The 20,008-nt window shown below is 48.2% G+C and overlaps 1 protein-coding gene across 1 annotated transcript in view; it reads left to right on the forward strand.

Moving 5' to 3' along the window:
- The first annotated feature begins 3,596 nt into the window (after positions 1-3,596).
- Positions 3,597-20,008, forward strand: part of AKT1S1 (AKT1 substrate 1) — an 89,511-nt gene continuing 73,099 nt past the window's right edge. Inside the window, exons 1-2 of the mRNA XM_086930149.1 lie at positions 3,597-3,814; positions 6,152-6,643. Coding sequence (XP_086786275.1) covers positions 6,169-6,643 — 475 coding nt within the window. The 5' untranslated portion in view covers positions 3,597-3,814; positions 6,152-6,168. The remainder of the gene's footprint in view (positions 3,815-6,151; positions 6,644-20,008) is intronic.

The raw sequence follows: 20,008 nt of genomic DNA on the forward strand, positions 1-20,008 counted from the left end.
GCTGGTTTTAGGGCAAAACACTCCACAGAGTCAGCCCTCCTACACACTGTAGAGACCCTCAAGATGGCTTTGGACCACGGGAAAAAGGCCGTCCTGATCCTGCTTGACCTGTCGGCGGCCTTTGACACGGTCTCACACGCCGTGTTAATTGGCCGCCTGACGGAGTCAGGACTATCAGGTACCGCCCTCGAATGGCTGAAAAACTTCCTAAGCCAAAGGAGACAAGTTACCGTGCTAGGAAACTATTGCTCGGATGAAAAAGCGATAAAAACAGGGGTTCCGCAGGGCTCAAGCCTGAGCCCTGTGTTGTTCAACCTCTATATGACCCCCCTGATAGAACTTATCACATCCTTCAACATCAGCACGATATCTTACGCTGACGACACCCAGCTTATCCTAGTATTGGATAATAACTCCTCCAAAGCAGAAGAAAACTTACAAAACTGTCTGACGGCTACATTTGACTGGATGCGATCAAACCACCTCAAATGCAATTCAGGAAAAACTGAAATCCTCCCTTTCGGTCAAAACAATGCCTTTTCCCCCTCAAACTGGTGGCCTCAAGACGCCGAAATTCCCCCCAATACCATCACGTCGGCCCGTAACCTAGGGATAAGGTTCGATGAAGCACTATCCTTCAAGCAACAAGCAGGTACTGTGGCAGGGTCCTGTTTCAACATCATTAAAAGTCTCAGAAGATTCTTTGACCTTCTTCCCCTAACAGCCAGAAAGACTGTAGCAGTAGCTCTCATTACATCTCGCTTGGACTACTGCAACAGCATCTATGCAGGCACAAACAGAGCTGTTCTGCACAGATTGCAGATGGCTCAAAATGCCGCCGCTCGCCTGGTGCTACGGCTACCCAGGAAATCATCTGCCTCAAAAGCACTCAAAACCCTGCACTGGTTACCCATCCACAAAAGAGTGCTTTTTAAGATCCTGCTCATCACTTTCAGAGCCTACCACCAGTCAGGACCTACATACCTGTCCCAAAGGTTTGTAAGATACACTCCCCCTCGATCACTCAGATCATCCAACCTCAACCTACTTGCAGTTCCCAGATTCAGACTAACCACGAAAGGCGGAAAATCCATCGGAGTACTGGGAGCCAGGGCCTGGAACAAGCTCCCGCCTCAGATGCGCCTGATACAGTCAGAAAAACTGTTCCGGAAAATGCTCAAAACTTGGATTTTCAATACTGAAGACTCATCCTGCTTAGCTTTAATCTAATTCCTTCCTTCACCTATAGACCTTGCTCTATCATTAGGATCCTCCCCAGCAGCCGCCCTATTTTCCTTCCCTGTTGAGACAGCGATGTCTAGCGCCAAGATGCTCCCTGGAGTGTAAGCGCGCTTTAGAAAAACCCTTTCACATTCACATATTCCTATAAGAGAAATACAATTGCCTATTCAGACATAACTGCACAGGAATACATTGTTGTGAGGGCACCCTGCTTGTTGTCTCCTGTTGTGAGAAATTTTGCTCAGCTCAGGTAATTGACATATAGGTAGTGTCGAGGGGTGCTCTTTATTAGGATCAATATTAAAATTGGTGAGCCAAGTTGATCTTCATGGGAGAAAGGATGGTTACTTATTCGTCTATAACTTCATAGGAACGCATTAGCTTGAAAGTGGCACAGTGTGCACAAGTGGAACAGTTGCTTGGCTCAGGCCAAATGCTTATGGAGCTTGGTTGGGGATGTGGTATGTGCGAAAAACAAAATACATATTTTTGAGCCAATGTGTTTTTCCTATAAGAGAACCAAAATTACTTTTATGCTTGTAACTATATAGGAATGCATTGAGGTGAGGGCAACTAGTTTTGTGCCACCTGTTGTGACAAATTGTGCTTGGCTCAGGCAATTTACATATCAGAAGTGAAGAGGGGAGATTAGTTCATTAGAATCAATATGAAAATTGGTGAGCCAAGTTGATCTTCATGAGAAAAAGAATGGTTTCTTATTCGCATATAGCTCTGCTGGAATGTATTGGCAGGTGGGTGGCACAATCCCATATTTTGGGGGAAACTTTGCTTGGCTCAGGCTAAATCCCTATGGACCTAGTAGGGGATGTGGTGTGTTTGAAATGAATGCATTGGCTTGAGGGTGGCACAGTGAGCACAGGTGGTAACATTGCTTGGCTCAGTGTCAGTCCTCATGGAGCTTGTAGGTGGGTGTATTGTTTTTAAAATTGTGATCTAATGTTAATTTCCTATAGGGAAAGTATCATTACTTATTAGAAGTATATAACTGCTTAGGGATGCTGAGAGGTCAAGGCGACCCATGTGGTGCCACAAATTATGATCAGCTCAGACAACTAACATACATTTACTGTAAAGGCGTACTCCATTGCTTAAATCGTTATGGTGGCAAAGGTGTGCCATATTTTTGTGGAAAGATTGCTAATGTCAGACTAAATCCTAATAGCCGTAATAGTGGTATGTGTTGTATTTGAAAAACAATATATTACCTGTATAGCAATGCAGAGTCCCATAAATGGAGATACCTGAATTATTCATGGTTGTTGTTAATATAAAATGTTGTCTGCAAATAAAATGCTGGCTGGATAAGATGCTAACTTCGACCAGCGAATAAGATGCTGGCCGAATAAGAAGCTAACTTTAGCCTGTGAATAAGAAGGTGGACGAATAAGAAGCAGACATGCCAACCCTCCCGATTCAGGCATGAGACTACCGATTTGAAGGCTAGTCCCCCGCCTCCCGAGTCCTGCAAGCAAAAACCCGATTCCTCTGGCGTTTCAGCGGACATGGCTTGGTATTGTGTAAAGTGCTTATTCTTCCAAAAAAAGAGTGGCGATGCAGGGGCTCTCGAAGGGGTGAAAAACCAACAAAGCGTCATAACAGGGGAATCGTCTTTTAAAGACCTGCTAAGTACTGGGGGGGGAGGGAGGGGGTTCTGGGGTCGAGGTGTTTCAGCCTGGGCTGCCACAGGGGGGTGAGGGGAGCATGCACTGCCAACAACCTGCCAGGCCAGTGCCCAACACTTGCAACACCCTCTCTGCTTGCCATTATGCTCCATGCTTCTGAAAGGTAAGAAAAAAAGTGCATTTACGTTTCAAATGTCCGATCCTACAGCAGCCACTTCCAAAGCCCATACATGCCAGTAACCCGATTCAGAGCTCCATTCTCCCGATTTTTTTTTTTTAATCTCCCACTTTGCTCTACTGAAATGTTGGCATGTATGAAGAAGCTATCTTCAGCCTCGTGCAGACACGGCTATATTTATGGATCTGTGGCTATCTGCCTATTGCCGCAAATCGACGTCTTAGACGTTTGGCTTTGCTTTTCCTTTCTTCGCGTTTCGACAGAGTATCGCTTAGAGCGCGCTCTGAACAATACGCGGTGGCTCAGCCCACATCAGTTGAGCTCGTTTTATAAAACACGCCGTTACGAAAACCTATACAGAACGAAAGCGTTCAAACACGACTAAATTCGACATCAGAGACAAGAGTTGTGGCATCGAGAGGACCCTAAGACTACAGCTGTGTCTCGAGGATGACGCGGTGGTGACGCAAGGTACAGACCGAGTGGCTCCTGGCGACGGATGTGTACAAAGCAGCACCTCGGTGCACAGGAAAGAGTGCTGGAGGGCCACAGGAAGCGACGCGTGCGTAGTGGCCGGGTGGCTTTCGTGAGCTGAAGTCTAACCACAACACCGGTCCCGTTTGCATGGGTCTTCGTGATCTTCCAGCCGCCTCAAGCCCGGATGCCGCTCCCTGAGACCGTCCGAGTGGCAAAAGTCATCAAGTAAAAAGCCGAGCGCCTATTGACTGACGGGAGGTGGGACGCGCAGCAGGTATGTTTTGTGCCATAGGTACCCGTGTTAGGAAGGGAGGAACCAGGCGTCCTCATTAAATTCTCTGCAGGCTTGTAACGGAAAGCAGCAGCTCCTCTGACTGACACTGCGGCAGTACAACAAGCTCATGTTGTCGTTGATCTCTTGGTATGTGCAACTCTTCATTCAATTTCATTACAGAAATAGCACGTCTGTAGCAATATTAGAACATATTAACGTGTATTTTTCACAACGACTTACTGTTCTTGCACGGGGTCAATTTCGGTCCTGATCTTAAACCTCCTCACATTTTATGGAAGATCGTGCGAGTAAAGTAATGGTTGCCATCGTTCTGTAACAAAAACAGATTTTAGTTTTCTGGATCTTGCAAAATTACAATTAGCCAGTGCTTTAAATTGGGCCGGTACGGAGTACTGGCACTTCTTTATTTTGGGAGGAAGAGTACCGGCACTTCTCAAGAGAAATGCTATATTTTTAATTGGAGAGTACCAGCACTTCTATTTTTCCTTTTCAAGCACTGCTATTAGCATAATGGTGTCAACAGAATTCTCCCCATCCAAGGTTTTCATTCGGCGCATTAATGGTCCTTTGTGCATTATACTTTATTCTTTTACTTTAATGCATTCTACCTTCGAAAACATGGCTGCACCGTTTGGTTAAGAACTTGTATGTATGTGTGTTCTTATATAGCGCTCAACTTACCCTAGGGCATCTCGGCGCTTGCATTGGGAACCCGTCCTGGCTTTTCCCTGTGAGACAACCCATACTGGGCATCCCCAAGGTGAAAGCCAGGCATCTCGCCGCGGGGGGCCGTTGTGGAGATTAAGCAAGCTTAATGCCCAGAGCTGCATAGTGTGAACTCGTGCTTAGAGTGGGCACCGAAGCGAGAATTATCGAGTCCGTGGACAATTAGGCTCAAGACCCTGCCGCGTCGGGAATAGAACCCTGGTCCCGGGTCTGACCTCTGCTTCAGGGTATGCCTCCTCTAACCAGTGAGCCACACTTCTCAACTTAACTTAACTTAAAAGATTTTCACCATTGTAAGAAAGTCCGTCCATTAGTGTACGTTTTACCCCACATGAACACCTACTTTGCAATAATTTCCTTTGGGCTAGCAAACAACCAAAGGTATCCCTTAGGCACTGTGTGCAGTCACTTTACGATAGGCTTGGGAATGGCTGTCGTTAGACCTCCGTTATCGGGCAGCCAAATTATTCCCATTAATGCGAGGCTGTATGGAGGGAGATGTGGTGACTCAGCCCAGAGATTAGAGACTGATCTCCCTTATAGATAAGTAATATTTGATTTACCTTTTGGATTGACTAAGCAACACTCACTACCAGTATTTACTACACTCCAGGCCCTGAAGGGGTTAGAGTGGGATGCTACGTTTTCACAGGAAACTACTTTGCGGAATTGGACTTGCCTCCTGCACTCGTGCATCTAGGCTTGAGGATTCTGACCCTGGCAGCTCATGGGGATCTCGAAAACTGATGTGTGAGAAGGCAGCCATAATTAATAGTAGAAGGAACTGGCAAAGATACTTTCTCCTACACAAGGTACAATTTATTTTACTTGCAACTGTTCCCTCCATACTGGAACATACATGGCAGCCCTCTTGGACTTCAACCCGTTGGAGACGACCTACTTTTAAGTAGGAATGGGATATTCCAACTCCAAGTTGTTCGTGATAAACAGCCCAGACACTTTGTGGGATCTTAGGACCCAAAGAGAACCAGACCTGGGAATTCTGAAAGAAGATAACTGGACAGAAGTCAAAATGGCTTCCAGTACTTTGGGTACTGTGTCAAATATAATTTTAATGCTTCCATAGGATATAGAGGGGATGTCGTGTCCTGTGGAATGCGGCTAAAATTCTGTGAGGAGACGGGCCACCCTGTGGCTAAACTGAAAATAGTGTTCCATTGGCGGCTGGAGAGAGCCCAATAGGTCGGAGAGGCTCAGAGGAATGAATTATTGAGCTGAGGTGGAAGAGACTGTATGGAGATCCAGGAGGTTCTCACTCATAGTAAGATCTGAGGATGGTATTGAAAGCACTTTCAGGTGGTGAATCGCTGATGTATGCGTGTAGTTGAAGAACCTGTTATGGGCGGTTTCATACACATTAGTATCTAATATGAAGGAGTTTGTGCTGCATGGCGCATTACTATCTGTGGATGGTTGTGTACTGTTTTAAGTTTCAAACTAATTAGGAGAGCTATCCAAACAAAGGAAAAATACCATTTAGGAGCTGCTGGTACAAGCATTGTGGTACCAGCACATATTGGTTGACTTTATGTATTTGGGGATTAACATTTTGTATTTTTGTTTCTTCAGGTTGCCATCCAGCAAAGATGAATAATATGGCAGATAACCACAAAGAATGCTGGGACTCTCTTCTCCATGCTGCCGAGCAGTACCGCCGGCAAACGGGCAATGACTTTGTTTTAATTACTGCATACAAGCCCAAGCTTCAGACTACCTTTCAATACACATCACATGGCAGTGGCGCCCTTTCTGATGCAGCACAACGCTACATAGAGGACATCGCTGTTGTGCACAAGACCACAGTGCTCACGAACCCAGTCTCCATCCGACAGGCGAACAAAGAGGCAGCAGCAACAGACAAAGACTCCTACTCCAAGAGTTACCCTTCCATCTACGGCAGATCTGGCTTCTCCTCTGAAGATGAGCATCTCAAGCCTGATACCTGGCTTTCTGGCAAAACAGTGGAGCCTGAAGCTAGACTGGATGAATCAGATGAAGAGGATGTGAATGAAACTAAACACTCAAAGACTGGAGAGCTGGAAAATCCAAGTGATTCGACCGGTGAGTTTCAAGAACTTTTCTTTGTGAGGCTATGACCTTTCACTCTCCTTGTATATTAACTGGTTCGGCAGCCTTGGGATATGTTCTAGACAGGGTAGAATAATAATTGCTCACTACGTGGATCCTGTGATCTCATTGAAAATTGGCAAACCTAGTATGCTTGGCTTTTTACCTTGTGTTCCCTTGTAAATGGTAAACTCTACTATGGGCATTAGGGAAACGCCGCAATATTATTGAATCCGATCATGGAGGCATTGGAAGGCAACCTTTTGAAGGCTACCAATGCGTTGCGTTTAAACTTTGAGAGGGGAACTTTCCACTGGCCTTTCTGCAGTTTCTGATGGCCTGTTGTGGATAATGAGGACATTGCACATCAATGTTGTTGAAGTACGAGGATTTATTATCTGAACACTGGTAGGTGCGGGCTCCTCTCTTGGCTGACACAACACAAAACCATTGTTGGAGCCAACAGTCTCCTCACATGTCCAAACCTCACACATTCTATCCCTTTGTTTTCCTCGAGGTGCTGGGGTGTCCTCGAGTTCTCGTGGTACGTGGGTCGCCTGTCCACCACACTGTAGGTGTGAAGGGGACGAGCCCTACATAACATATCTCCTTTCGTTCCAACAACAGAACTCTGAACAAAAAAACGTGGGAAAGAGGAAGAGAGCTAGGGTGGGTCACCAGGAAAGCAAGGGAGATATAAGAAAAGGAGGGACAACAGCTAGGGTAACTATGTAGAAAACATTGCGTAAACTTTCAGGGAGTATGATAAACAAAATAAGGCAGCCCTGCAAAAGGGGTAGACGCAAGGTTAAGAGACATAATCTCTTAAATACACGGGCGGTCTGTGAGGTTGCACTACTATCAAATTCCCCAACAATGGTGCCCTTCTCAGCATAGCCCATGGGAAGCGCAGGTTTTCCTGGCACAGCAGGAGACTGGCCTCTGTGACCACAGTCACCAAACTCTGCATCATTGATGAACAAGTAGCCATAACACTTCCTCTCCTCTTTTCTCACACATTCACTTTCCCTTTGATATAAAGCAACACTGATCAGTATCCAGCGCTCCCCATTCTCCAGAATGACATAAAATTCAAACGTACGCAAAACATTGTACGGCCCTTTAAATTTGGACAACCCCTTTACAGTGCGACCAGACCTACTTTTGACCCAGTCTCCTTCAACAACTCTTCCCTTTAAAACCACATCATTCATCAGCTCCCGGATCTGAGTACCATCTCTAGATACCCACTCTTTCAACCAGCAAGGAACTAATGTGCTTCCTGGAGGGCTGTCCCTCATGATCTCAAAGGGAGGCTCGGACGTGGTTTTCTGAGTGGTAGTGCGATCGGCCAAAACCAAATCCTGAACAGCTTTCGTCTAAACCAGCAGACCCGGCCATCTGTATCACTCCTGTCACCATTCTGTTGACCCTTTCTACTATGCCATTACCTTGGGGATTGTATAATGCAGTGCAATGATGAGTGATTCCATTGTTGTTAAGAAAAGATTCAGTTTCCTGGGAGAAGGAGTACCTTTCTCAGTGTTAAGGAAGGAGTACCCTCTTCCAAAAATGTTTTCTAAGACTCACGATGATGGATATCATGGTGATTTCCCTCAAGAAGTACACAGCGAGCCACCTAGAAAATGCGTCCACCACAACCAAAGCAAATCTGCAGTTTTAATCCAATTCTGACATGGGACCAATGAAATCAATACAGACACTGTGCCAAGCTTTGCCAGGATTGTTTGCCTACCTTGAGCCTCTTCTCTCCCTTCTTGCAGATTTTGCACCCAACAACCCACTCCAAAATCTGATTATCCATGCTAGGCCACCAAAACTTAGCCTTGACACAACGCGTCAAACCCTGGCCAAGGTGACCCTCATGAGCCATTCTGATGATTCTCCCCCCATCCCTCTTACACCAGACAGAGGAACAAACCTTTCCCCTCTCATAAGCACTGTTAGGCTCCTCCGTTCCGAATCCTCAGGGCTGTATTGATGGTCTAAAGGGGGCCCACCTCTGGACAACCCCAAGTCTGGCACATGTAAAACACAGTCACAGCAAATCAAAAGGGAGAGAGAGGACTAGATAAGCCAGTCCGAATCCCCTGGTTAATATGTATTATCAATAAAGGACTAGCCTAGTTGTGTTTTAGGGAGACTCAGTGCGTACGTATGACGGCAAACCACTTGGTTTGGTTGTTAAGCCCTCACCCACCAACCTAGTTGGTGGCATGCTTCATCATCGGGCCCACCACAGTGACACCGAATGTGTCCCGGGTGTGCTTCGACTCCAGATTACTGAGGAGCTGGTATACTTCTCTGAGTGTGCTGTGAGGGGTGTGTGTAAAATAGTGATTTAAAAGCTATGCAGTGGGTCCCAGTTCCCGAGGGTATATGGATAACTTTAATATCTGGGCCCCTGCTAGCGAATAAAAAAGGCAGTCGGACGAAGTGGAGTGAGTTATGGGCTCCCACGTCCTATGTGGTCTACATGTTTCAGCCAGGCCTTTTGTTTACATCTGGCTTTCCTCAGGACCAATGAGTATGTGTGGGTGAAAAGATATAAATTATATTAAGTGATATGTGTTGTTAAAAAGTGTCGCACACGCTAAGGTGCTATACGTGTATGGAGGGGGATTCCCTCCGCTTTAACTTGCTATTTGCTGTTAAAGCCTCCTGGGTCACCTGGCAGGGGGAGAGGACCGAAATTGTCGGTCTGCGAGCTCATTGAACCTGTAGTTCTGCTGCGGTGTAAAACACAGACTATTGGGGTAATCGAGCGGGGAAAGGAAAGGGTAGGGACTGTGGGGAGGGAGATCTGTGGAAGACACAAAAGCCACAATATAAGCACTTCAATAGCTTTCAGAAGCAGTCCATAGAATTGAACCCCTGATACTATATCTCCCACCCCTCACCTGTAAAATAAAGAAGGTGTAACCTATCGGGTAGAAGAGAGCAGAGTGCTGTGGCAGGTTTACTTCAAGCAAAGAGTGTATCTTAAACTGGAAACAAAAGAACACACAGATTGAATATACACTTCAGGGATATAATCATACAAGAAGAATACATAAGTCAGGCGCTTCCTGTATTCACATACCAACTTGTGGTCGAGGTTCACCTACCAACTTGTGCTCGAGGTGAGGCGAAAACGCCTAGCCTAAGTGGCACCAACCCTCACTGAAGGCTCTCTCCTATAACAGGTAAAAATAAGAGAACATTATGAAAGTCTGCCTCTTTACTATTGGAGCAATCACTTCTTGCTATAGACAAAAGGTTTTCTGCTAGCGATTATGTCCACAATGTCACCAACATTATAATGCAACCAATCCAGGCACAATAGTATCGGTTCCTTCAATATCCCGGCTGAAATGAATTCAAAATATAGTACAGGATAGGGCACCAGAACGTTCCTCTGAACAGAGCCTGAATTCCAACGGTATCACAGAACCACACAAATCGGGAGGTAGAAGAACCCTGAGACAAAAGATACAAAAAACTCCTCTGCAATAAGACCGGGTATCTGATCTCCGCCAACAGAGGAGAGCCGGAGTTGTATTAAGAACAAGAGCTCCTCTGCAAGAGACTGAAAGACGGGCCTCCACCAACAGAGGAGTGAGAACCACATGAATCTATGAAGCACAGGCTCCTCTGCAAGAGATCGGAACTCCCGATCTCTGACAACCAAGGAAGATGAGGAAGCAGCCTCCAGCGCTACTTTCCACCAAAGCAGAAGCGTGTACTTTTGGGTGCGATGACTCACTCTTACCGCCCTTTACCGGAGAAATCCTCAGAGATCTGCGTTGGGCGTTTCCATCAGAATTATCGTCAGGGAGCGTTCTCTCCGGTCTTTTACTTCGGCGAATGACGTCACGCTAATCGCTTCTCACGTGATTCGCAAGGCATGCTGGGAATTGTAGTCTTTGGCATGCTGTTGTCTCGAAATTCGCTCCACCGAAAACGGCAATCAGTGACTACCGGCGGCGGAACATGACAAGCACCTTGCATCCACAAGTGGACAGCTAGTCTAAAATTTTGAGGAAGGGACAAACCGGTACAGCTACACAACTCTCTCTTCTACCAGAGGTCACCAAAGTCATCACTTCCACACATGCCCCTGATAATTCTGAATGTTGGATGTGACCGCTGAATGTCATTTTGTTTAATATGTTCCATTGTACGCCTTGATTTTGGGCTTTTGTATCATAATTGTCACAACCTTATTTGCAATATTGTAATTAGTATTTACTTGGGACTTTGTTTATTCTCCTTGACCTTACACTCCCTCGAGCACTACCCCTCCCTCCCTTTCCTTCCTCTTCCCCCTCCTTGGGGCTTGCAATTTTATGTGATTGTAATTTGCCAATGGCAATTATTCGGTGTTGATTAATAAATTACAATACTTTAAAATAAAATTTCTTTTATTATTTGCTAATTCAGAATATCCCCAGTGTATGTATCTTACAATACGCTTCCCTTGCGGGGACCCCCCTTGTATCTGTACCATATAGCGCCCAGGTCCCCGCGACTGCATGGGTTCAACCCCCGCCCTTTTTGTAACGCACACAATCTAGATGGCCATCCGATTTGTGTATTATGACCACTGGCGAAACCCAGTTGGAAGCCGCCGCCACTGGTTCAATTATCCCGTTTTTTAGCCTGTCTTCCAATAACTCTTTTACTCCTTCCCTGACTTGGACTCTTCTGAGCTTGTGTTGCACAGGAATTGAGCCTTTTTTGAGCAAAATCTTATGAACATAACCTTTGAGCATACCCAATTTATCATCAAAGACCTGCTTAAGTGAGTTCAGTGTATTCTCAATGGATTTCTCCTCTTCAACCGTAACTTGAATAAGAGCCTATGGAGCAATTTTTATGTGAAGATTATATAGATGAACCCAACCTAAAATAGCCAGACCATCTTCTGAGACCTAAACTTTTCCGAGAACAGACCTTCCAAACTCTATCATGGATTCCATAAACCTTATAAGGTCGATAGTTTCCCCTTGATAACCTGTAGGTGTAATGTCCCTGGGTTCTAAGGCTGTACACTCCCACAAACGTGTGAAAATTGATTTGGGAACAATGGTGTACTTGGAACCAGTGTCAGCAATAAGCAACACCTCACTGCCATTAACTCTAAATACCACTTGGGGTTTGTTAAGTCTGCGTAATTCATTTTGTACATCACAAGGCTCACTGCTGTCGACACAAAATGTTGTCGCGGATTTCAACTTGTTGGGCAGTCTCCTCAAATACACAGGCAACTTTCACTCTCTGAGCAAATCTAGACATCTTCGCAAAATGTCCAAATCAACCACATATCCTGCAAACCTTTTTCTGGGGAAAATAAAGCTTAGAGTCAGAACCCTGATTGAGGCTGTCACAATGAATGCAACACTTACTAGGGGCAGGAGAGGCCAATGCCCTACCTTTTTGGACGAAGTGTTTGGTAGAGGAGGGGGCAGGCTGGGTTAATTTGTTTACAGCACCCACCTCTGAGATATCCGCTTTTTGTTCTTTCTTCTCTAGTTCCTTCATGCACAAGTTAGACTGTTCTAGAACCGTGGCTATGCCTATAGCATCACTCAAGGTAGGGTTTTTAGCTGCCCATAATATCTCCTGAATTTTCTTGTTGACACATTGTACAACGAGTTGGTCTCTAATGAGTTCAACCGTCCTTACCCCAAAACTACACTTGGTGGATAATTCACGAAGTCTGGAAACTAATTAGTCAATACCCTCTTCCGCTTTCGAATGTTAGGTATTCAACTTATACCTGGACATAACTAAGTTTTCCTCCTTGGCATAATGTATCTCTAATCTGCGTCTGGCCTCCATATACACATCCTGAATGACTTCACCATTAACACAAAAAGCTTGAGGCAAATACCTGAACACTTTCTGACCTTCCTTACCCACAGTACTCCACAACAAGGCATTTTTGCATGAATGCTTCCGAGTAGTTTTCAAACATTAAAACCCAATCATCCCAAGGCATGGGTGGTGTGCCAGGCTGCACCAAAAAGGAAGGTGGGGGTAACATGTGGTATGGCACGCGCAGGTACTGTTATCTCCTGATGCCTCCATGGTGGAACGAAAGGGAACTACAAACAATGAAGGAAACAATAACCCAGTTGCAAAAAGAACATCACTAAAGTTACATAAGAGGAGAAGATAGATTAAAGTACAATGCTCAGACTTGATGTGAATAACCAGTGAGATGAAGGTGTGCACAACACCACTGTAGCTGTGTATGCACAAGAAGTTAATTACTGGGTGTGTGCATCACCGAAGATTAAGTACCTGACAGGAGAATCCCACAAGAGCAGTTACTGAAGACTAAGGTGTGCATTTTACGATAGAGACTAGTGCGTGCACAAAGGAAAAATCTTTGGTGCGCATCACCGTAGGATTCCTGGATACAACAGGCTGGTCCTCCGCTGTATCACACAGCAAGCAGCAGCAGAAGACTAGGACTCGAGCACAGTGCAGGGTGTATTGAAACACTGCCTCAACTGAAGCGTACATCCGTGCTTCGTGAAAAGAATGAGGTCGCACAGCATGAAGACTCCTCTTTTGGTACAGTTGCTGGGCGGGCGTGAGCTGCAGGGTGGGGGCAGAGACCTTCAACCGATGTGCGCAGCCGCAGGGCTGGGAAAATTTCACCTTGGGTGAACAAGTAGGGACGAAGGTTTCACACCACCGTAACCCCCATGCAAAGCTGCTTTGGACCTCCTTGACTGCTGTGGGGGTTTACGAAGATGTGGTGTGGCCAGTGGTCGAAGTGGAGAAAAAAAAGTAGGGGAACTGTGGGTGGAGAATCAGTGGGCGGGAATAACCGAAGATTGAATCAGTGGGCGGAGTCAGGAGTGTGGCTAGAAATAGCAAAACATACCAATTTTTAGTACGTTTAGCATTTCACTGACCCGTTACAGCTTATAACGTTATTTAATTAAAAGAATGGATATGTTTATTTGAGGTTTAATTCAGGAAAAAGCAAACACTCATAGGGTATACAGGTTTATGTAAAGCATGTGAAATATAAGCAGGAACAACATGTTACCTTAATGCTTTTACGCTCATTGTTCAGAAATCCATGATTATTTTTTGTCTCAAACATTGAGGTCATGAATGCAGGGCTCCTCCTATACAAATGTGTTAAGCAGGGCTCAGAAGAGAAAGGGACTCTTCAGGAGAATCTAGACTCACGGAAACCCACAAAGGCTCCTTCATATTCATGTCAGCCAGCTAGCTGCTCAATCATAATATAGCCATAAGAACAACTGGTGGGCAGAATGCAGAGCAATATCATACATTCACCCCAGTGCAGAGAGCTGGGCCTAAATCCATTGTTTATTTGCTCGCCATTCCAGTTTGGACCCAGCCTTATGCAAATCAGTCTTGATCCTGCGCCCAATGAGAACAGTCTAGCCCGAACTGCCAGGCCAGGTCCTCCCTGGACTGGAAACAACATCCTAGGACCGGTTTCGGGCTTTCAGCCCTCATCAGCCAGGATAGCCTGATTCCAGTGGCATGGAGAGCATGGGACTCATGTCTGAGCATACCTGTCCCACCCGGGGTGACAAATGCAAAAAGAACAATTGATGGACAGAATGCAGAACAATGTCATACATTCACCCCAGTTCAGAGATCTGGGCTTAAATCCATCATTTTTTGCTCACCATGCCATTCCAGTTTGGACCCAGCCTTATGCAAATCAGTCTTGATCCTGCGCCAAATGTGAACAGTCCAGCCCGAACTGCCAGGCCATATGTATTCAAGTGTCCTTTCATTCGGGAAGTGAACACAAAGCAGTACCCACTGAACTATACACATAACATATTGGTCTTTGATATACATGGTACATGTTCTTTGCAGCAGGCATATTACCCCTCTTCACTAAGTAAAACAGCCACTAGACAAAACATGCTCCCATCTCTCTCCAGCAGGTACATTGATTACCAAAGTTATCTTGGCACTTGTATTGTTGACCGAAACCTGCTGAATATACAAATAAGTTTGCAGTGTTTTTAAAACTCCTGCACTTGTACAAAACCCGTCCCCCCCAAACTAAACTGGCCCCCTACCCTTCCAGTCGCCCTGGGAAACGCCTGCTCCTGCCCTTTCACTGCTCCTGTCCAGTCACTACTCCTGCTCATGCTCGATCAACACTCCTGCTTCGTCAATTCCCCCGCCCCCTCCCTTCTCCTGGCCCGTCACTTCAAGTTCAAGTTTGGCATTTATATAGCGCACTACTCACCCATAGGGTCTCAAGGCGCTTGAGGGAGGTGGGGGATTACTTATCAAATATCCAGGTTTTTGAGTTGTTTTCTGAAGGAGAGGTGGTTTTGGGTAAGGCGAAGATGGGTGGGGAGGGAGTTCCAGGTTTTGGCCGCAAGGTAGGAGAAGGATCTTCCACCCCATGGTGGATCTGCGGATGCGTGGTATTGTTGTCGAGGGCTTGGTTGGACGATCGGAGTTTGCGGGAGGGGGTGTAGAAGGAAAGGCGTGTGTTGAGGCATTCGGGTCCAAGGTCGTATAGTGCTTTGTGTGCGTGGGTGATGAGACAAAACGTTATTCTTTTGCTGACTGGGAGCCAGTGGAGGTCTTTCAGGTGACTGGAGATGTGAGCTCTGCGTGGGACGTCTAGAATGAGTCTGGCTGAGGCATTTTGGATACGTTGGAGCTTTTTCTGTGATTTGATTGTAGTTCCGGCATAAAGGGTGTTTCCGTAGTCTAGTCTGCTGGTGACCAGTGCGTGGGTGACTGTCTTTCTTGTTTCGGTGGGGATCCATCGGAAGATTTTTCTGAGCATGCGTAGAATGTTGAAGCATGAGGAAGAGACGGCGTTGACTTGTCTGGTCATCGATAGGGTGGAGTCTAGGATGAAGCCCAGATTCCGTGCGTGGTCCGTAGGTTTGGGGGAGTTTCCCAGAGCCGGTGGCCACCATGAGTCATCCCAAGCGGAGGGGGATGATCCTAATATGAGGACTTCTGTTTTGTCCGAGTTCAGTTTAAGGTGACTGTTCTTCATCCATTCGGCCACTTCTTTCATCCCTTCGTGTAGATTGGTTTTGGCGGTGTTTGAGTCTTTGGTGAGGGAGCGGATCAGCTGGGTGTCGTCTGCGTAGGAGATGATGTTGAGGTTGTGTTTGCGAACGATGGATGCGAGGGGGCTCATTTATACGTTGAAGAGTGTGGGGCTGAGTGATGATCCTTGTGGTACGCCGCAGATGACTTTGGTGGCCTCTGATTTAAAAGGGGGGAGTCGGACTCTCTGCGTTCTTCCGGCGAGGAATGAGACGATCCAGTCCAGTGCTTTTCCTTGAATTCCGATGTTGCTGAGGCGGTGAATAAGGGTGCTATGACAGACTGTGTCGAAAGCTGCAGAGAGGTCGAGAAGGATGAGGGCAACTGTTTCTCCATTGTCCAGTAGTTTTCGGATGTCGTCTGTTGCTGCGATGAGGGCGGTCTTGGTGCTGTGTTTGGCACGGAATCCAGATTGTGATATGTCGAGGGATTTGTTGGATTCGAGTAAGGCGAGTTGACTGTTGACAGCTTTCTCGATGACTTTGGCAGGGAATGGGAGGAGCGAGATCGGTCGGTAGTTTTTCAGTTCATTGGGGTCTGCTGTGGGTTTCTTCAAGAGGGCGCTGAGTTCGGCGTGTTTCCAGCTTTCCGGGAAGGTAGCGGAGTTAAAGGAACTATTGATGATGTCACGAAGGTGGGGAGCGATGATGGAGTCTGCTTTGTTGAAGATTTGGTGATCCTGAGAGGATGGAGTTCATCAGGCGGATGGTGTCTTCAGTGGTGACTGGTTTCCAGTTGCAAAGGTTGTTAGGAGGGGGATTAGGTTTTGAGGTGGGTGGGGTGGTCTGGTCACCCGACTAGTTGATGAAGCTGTTGTGAATGTCGGCGATTTTTGTTGTGGAAAAATTATGCTAGGGAGTCGCAAAGGTACTGGGAATGAGTGATGTCATTGGTGCCGGCTGAGGGGTTGGTGAACTCTTTTACTATGTTGAACAGTTCCTTACTGCTGTGGGCGTTGTTGTCAAGTCGATCTTTGAATGCTGTTTTCTTAGTGGAACGTATTAGTTGATGGTGTTTACGGGAGGCGTTCTTGAAAGTGGTTAGGTTTTCGGTGGATGGGTTTCTTTTCCAGGTTTTCTCGAGGGTGCGGCATGTCTTCTTGGATTTTTTAAGTTCATCGTTGAACCAAGGGGCTTTCTTGAGGTTTAACTTGGTAGGGTTGTTTTTTAGTGGTGCTAATTCGTCAGCGCTGCGGGTGATCCATTGTGCAAGATTGGTGGCTGCTTGGTTTGGGTCTGATGAATAGGCAGGGGGGTATTGGTGGAGCGATGTGAGAAGCTGGTCGGTGGTGATTTTGTTCCAGTTTCTGCGGGGAATTTGTTGTGGGTGGTTGTGGGTTGTAGTCTTTTTGTAGTTGAAGTGCACGCAGCTGTGGTCTGTCCAATGGAGAGTTGTGGTGTGGTTGAAGGAGATGTATTTACTGGATTTAAAGATTGGGTCGAGCGTGTGTCCGGCACAGTGGGTGGGGGTGTCGACAAGTTGTTTGAGTCCAAGATTTGCAAGGTTGTCCAAAAGGGTGGTACTGTTGTTGTCGTCGTTCTTATCCAGGTGGAAGTTGAGGTCGCCTAGTAGAATGTAGTCCTCGGAGGGGAGGGCGTGTGGGCTGATGAAGTCAGTGATGTCATCACAGAATTGTGTGCGGGGTCCTGGTGGCCTGTAGATGAGGGTGCCTGTGAGTGTGGTCTTGGGGTCGATGTGGATCTGGAAGTGGAGGTGTTCGGCGGTTGCGAGGTTGTCATCGGAACTGGTTGAGATGCGAATGGTGTTCTTATGAACAATGGCAATGCCTCCTCCTGTTTGGTTGGTGCGGTCCTTACGGATAATCTTGTAGCCGTCAGGGATGGCTATGGCGATGTCGGGTGTTGAAGAGGCGTTCCTCCAGGTTTCTGTGAGGAAGGCGACGTCGGAGCTGTGGTGTCAAGTAGATTCCAAAGTTGGATGGCGTGACTGTGGACAGAACGGGTGTTGATAAGGATGCATTTCAGGTGGTTGGAGCCGGCGTTCTGTTTAGTGATTGTGGATTTGGTGAGGGTCCTAATGCAGGCAAACTTGCAGGAATTGCAGGTGAAAGGTCCATTGGTGAGTCCAGGAGCGGCTTGGTAGCAGTTTGGTGGTCGGCCGGGGTTAAGGGCTGAGAGGGAAGAGGCGTCGTATGAAATGCGGGAGGGGTGGGCGGTGCTGAGGGCCAGGGGGTCTGGGGCCCGTCATTTCTCCTGCCCCTCACTTCTCCTGCCCCTCACTTCTCCTGCCCCTCACTTCTCCTGCCCCTCACTTCTCCTGCCCCTCACTTCTCCTGCCCTGTTCACCGCTCCTGCCCTGTTCACCGCTCCTGCCCTGTTCACCGCTCCTGCCCTGTTCACCGCTCCTGCCCTGTTCACCGCTCCTGCCCTGTTCACCGCTCCTGCCCTGTTCACCGCTCCTGCCCCACTCAATGCTCCTGCCCCGCTCAATGCTCCTGCCCCGCTCAATGCTCCTGCCCCGCTCAATGCTCCTGCCCCACTCAATGCTCCTGCCCCGTTCAATGCTCCTGCCCCGTTCAATGCTCCTGCCCCGTTCAATGCTCCTGCCCCGTCACCTCTCCTGCCCCGTCACCTCTCCTGCCCCGTCACCTCTCCTGCCCCGTCACCTCTCCTGCCCCGTCACCTCTCCTGCCCCGTCACCTCTCCTGCCCCATCATGTCACCTGCCCGTCACTTCTTTTGCCCTGTTGGCTCTCCTGCCCTGTTGCCTCTCCTGCCCCGTTGCCTCTCCTGCCCCGTTGCCTCTCCTGCCCCGTTGCCTCTCCTGCCCCGTTGCCTCTCCTGCCCCGTTGCCTCTCCTGCCCCGTTGCCTCTCCTGCCCCGTTGCCTCTCCTGCCCCGTTGCCTCTCCTGCCCCGTCGCCTCTCCTGCCCCGTCGCCTCTCCTGCCCCGTCGCCTCTCCTGCCCCGTCGCCTCTCCTGCCCCGTCGCCTCTCCTGCCCCGTCGCCTCTCCTGCCCCGTCGCCTCTCCTGCCCCGTCGCCTCTCCTGCCCCGTCGCCTCTCCTGCCCCGTTGCCTCTCCTGCCCCGTTGCCTCTCCTGCCCCGTTGCCTCTCCTGCCCCGTTGCCTCTCCTGCCCCGTTGCCTCTCCTGCCCCCGTTGCCTCTCCTGCCCCCGTTGCCGCTCCTGCCCCCGTTGCCGCTCCTGCCCCCGTTGCCGCTCCTGCCCCCGTTGCCGCTCCTGCCCCCGTTGCCGCTCCTGCCCCGTTGCCGCTCCTGCCCCGTTGCCGCTCCTGCCCCGTTGCCGCTCCTGCCCCGTTGCCGCTCCTGCCCCGTTGCCGCTCCTGCCCCGTTGCCGCTCCTGCCCCGTTGCCGCTCCTGCCCCGTTGCCGCTCCTGCCCCGTCGCCGCTCCTGCCCCGTCGCCGCTCCTGCCCCGTTCGCCGCTCCTGCCCCGTTCGCCGCTCCTGCCCCGTTCGCCGCTCCTGCCCCGTTCACTGCTCCTGCCCCGTTCACTGCTCCTGCCCCGTTCACTGCTCCTGCCCCGTTCACTGCTCCTGCCCCGTTCACTGCTCCTGCCCCGTTCACTGCTCCTGCCCCGTTCACTGCTCCTGCCCCGTTCACCGCTCCTGTTCTTTCACCGCTCACACCCGGTTACTGCTCTAGCTCATGGCCCGTCACCTTCTCTGCGCCGTCACCTCTCCTGCCCCGTCACCTCTCCTGCCCTCGTACCTCTCCTTTCCTGTTGCCTCTTCTGTCCGGTCACTGCTCCTGCCCAGCTCACTTCACTCTGTGTACAACATTGACAAAGGTGTCAAGCAGTGCTGGCTGGTAAAGTTTGAAAGTGGTGGGGTGTAAAATGAAGACGCCAATTATCAATTAGTGAGCAAACATAAGTAGGCATAAGCTAAAGAGGAAGGGAGGCATGGTATATTGTTGACTGGACAGGATAAGCCTGGTACCAATAGTGTAGCGTAAAATGAACAGTGTTATTAAACAAAAGAGAAAAAGTTAAAAAAGCTTGGTGCTGGGTACTTTTATGATACGTCTTATGGGTCTACCAGCACAATACTCTTGACAGGTCAAAACGTGTCATTGCTAGCTCTTTCAAATTATTCACAAAGAAACATTATTTTGCACTTCATGTGTTTAACGCAGTTCTCGCTCTTTTGCTCTGCAAAGCGATGAGAAGAAAGACTTTCAAATCACGTCATTTGAAAACACACACACAGCCATTTAACATTTCAGCCAGGGCAATGCCAAATACTTTAAACTCACCAGGGCCTGCATATGTTGACTTTCAGCCAAGC

Source organism: Lissotriton vulgaris, chromosome 7 (assembly GCF_964263255.1).
Source record: "Lissotriton vulgaris chromosome 7, aLisVul1.2, whole genome shotgun sequence".
Classification (NCBI taxonomy): Eukaryota; Metazoa; Chordata; class Amphibia; order Caudata; family Salamandridae; genus Lissotriton; species Lissotriton vulgaris.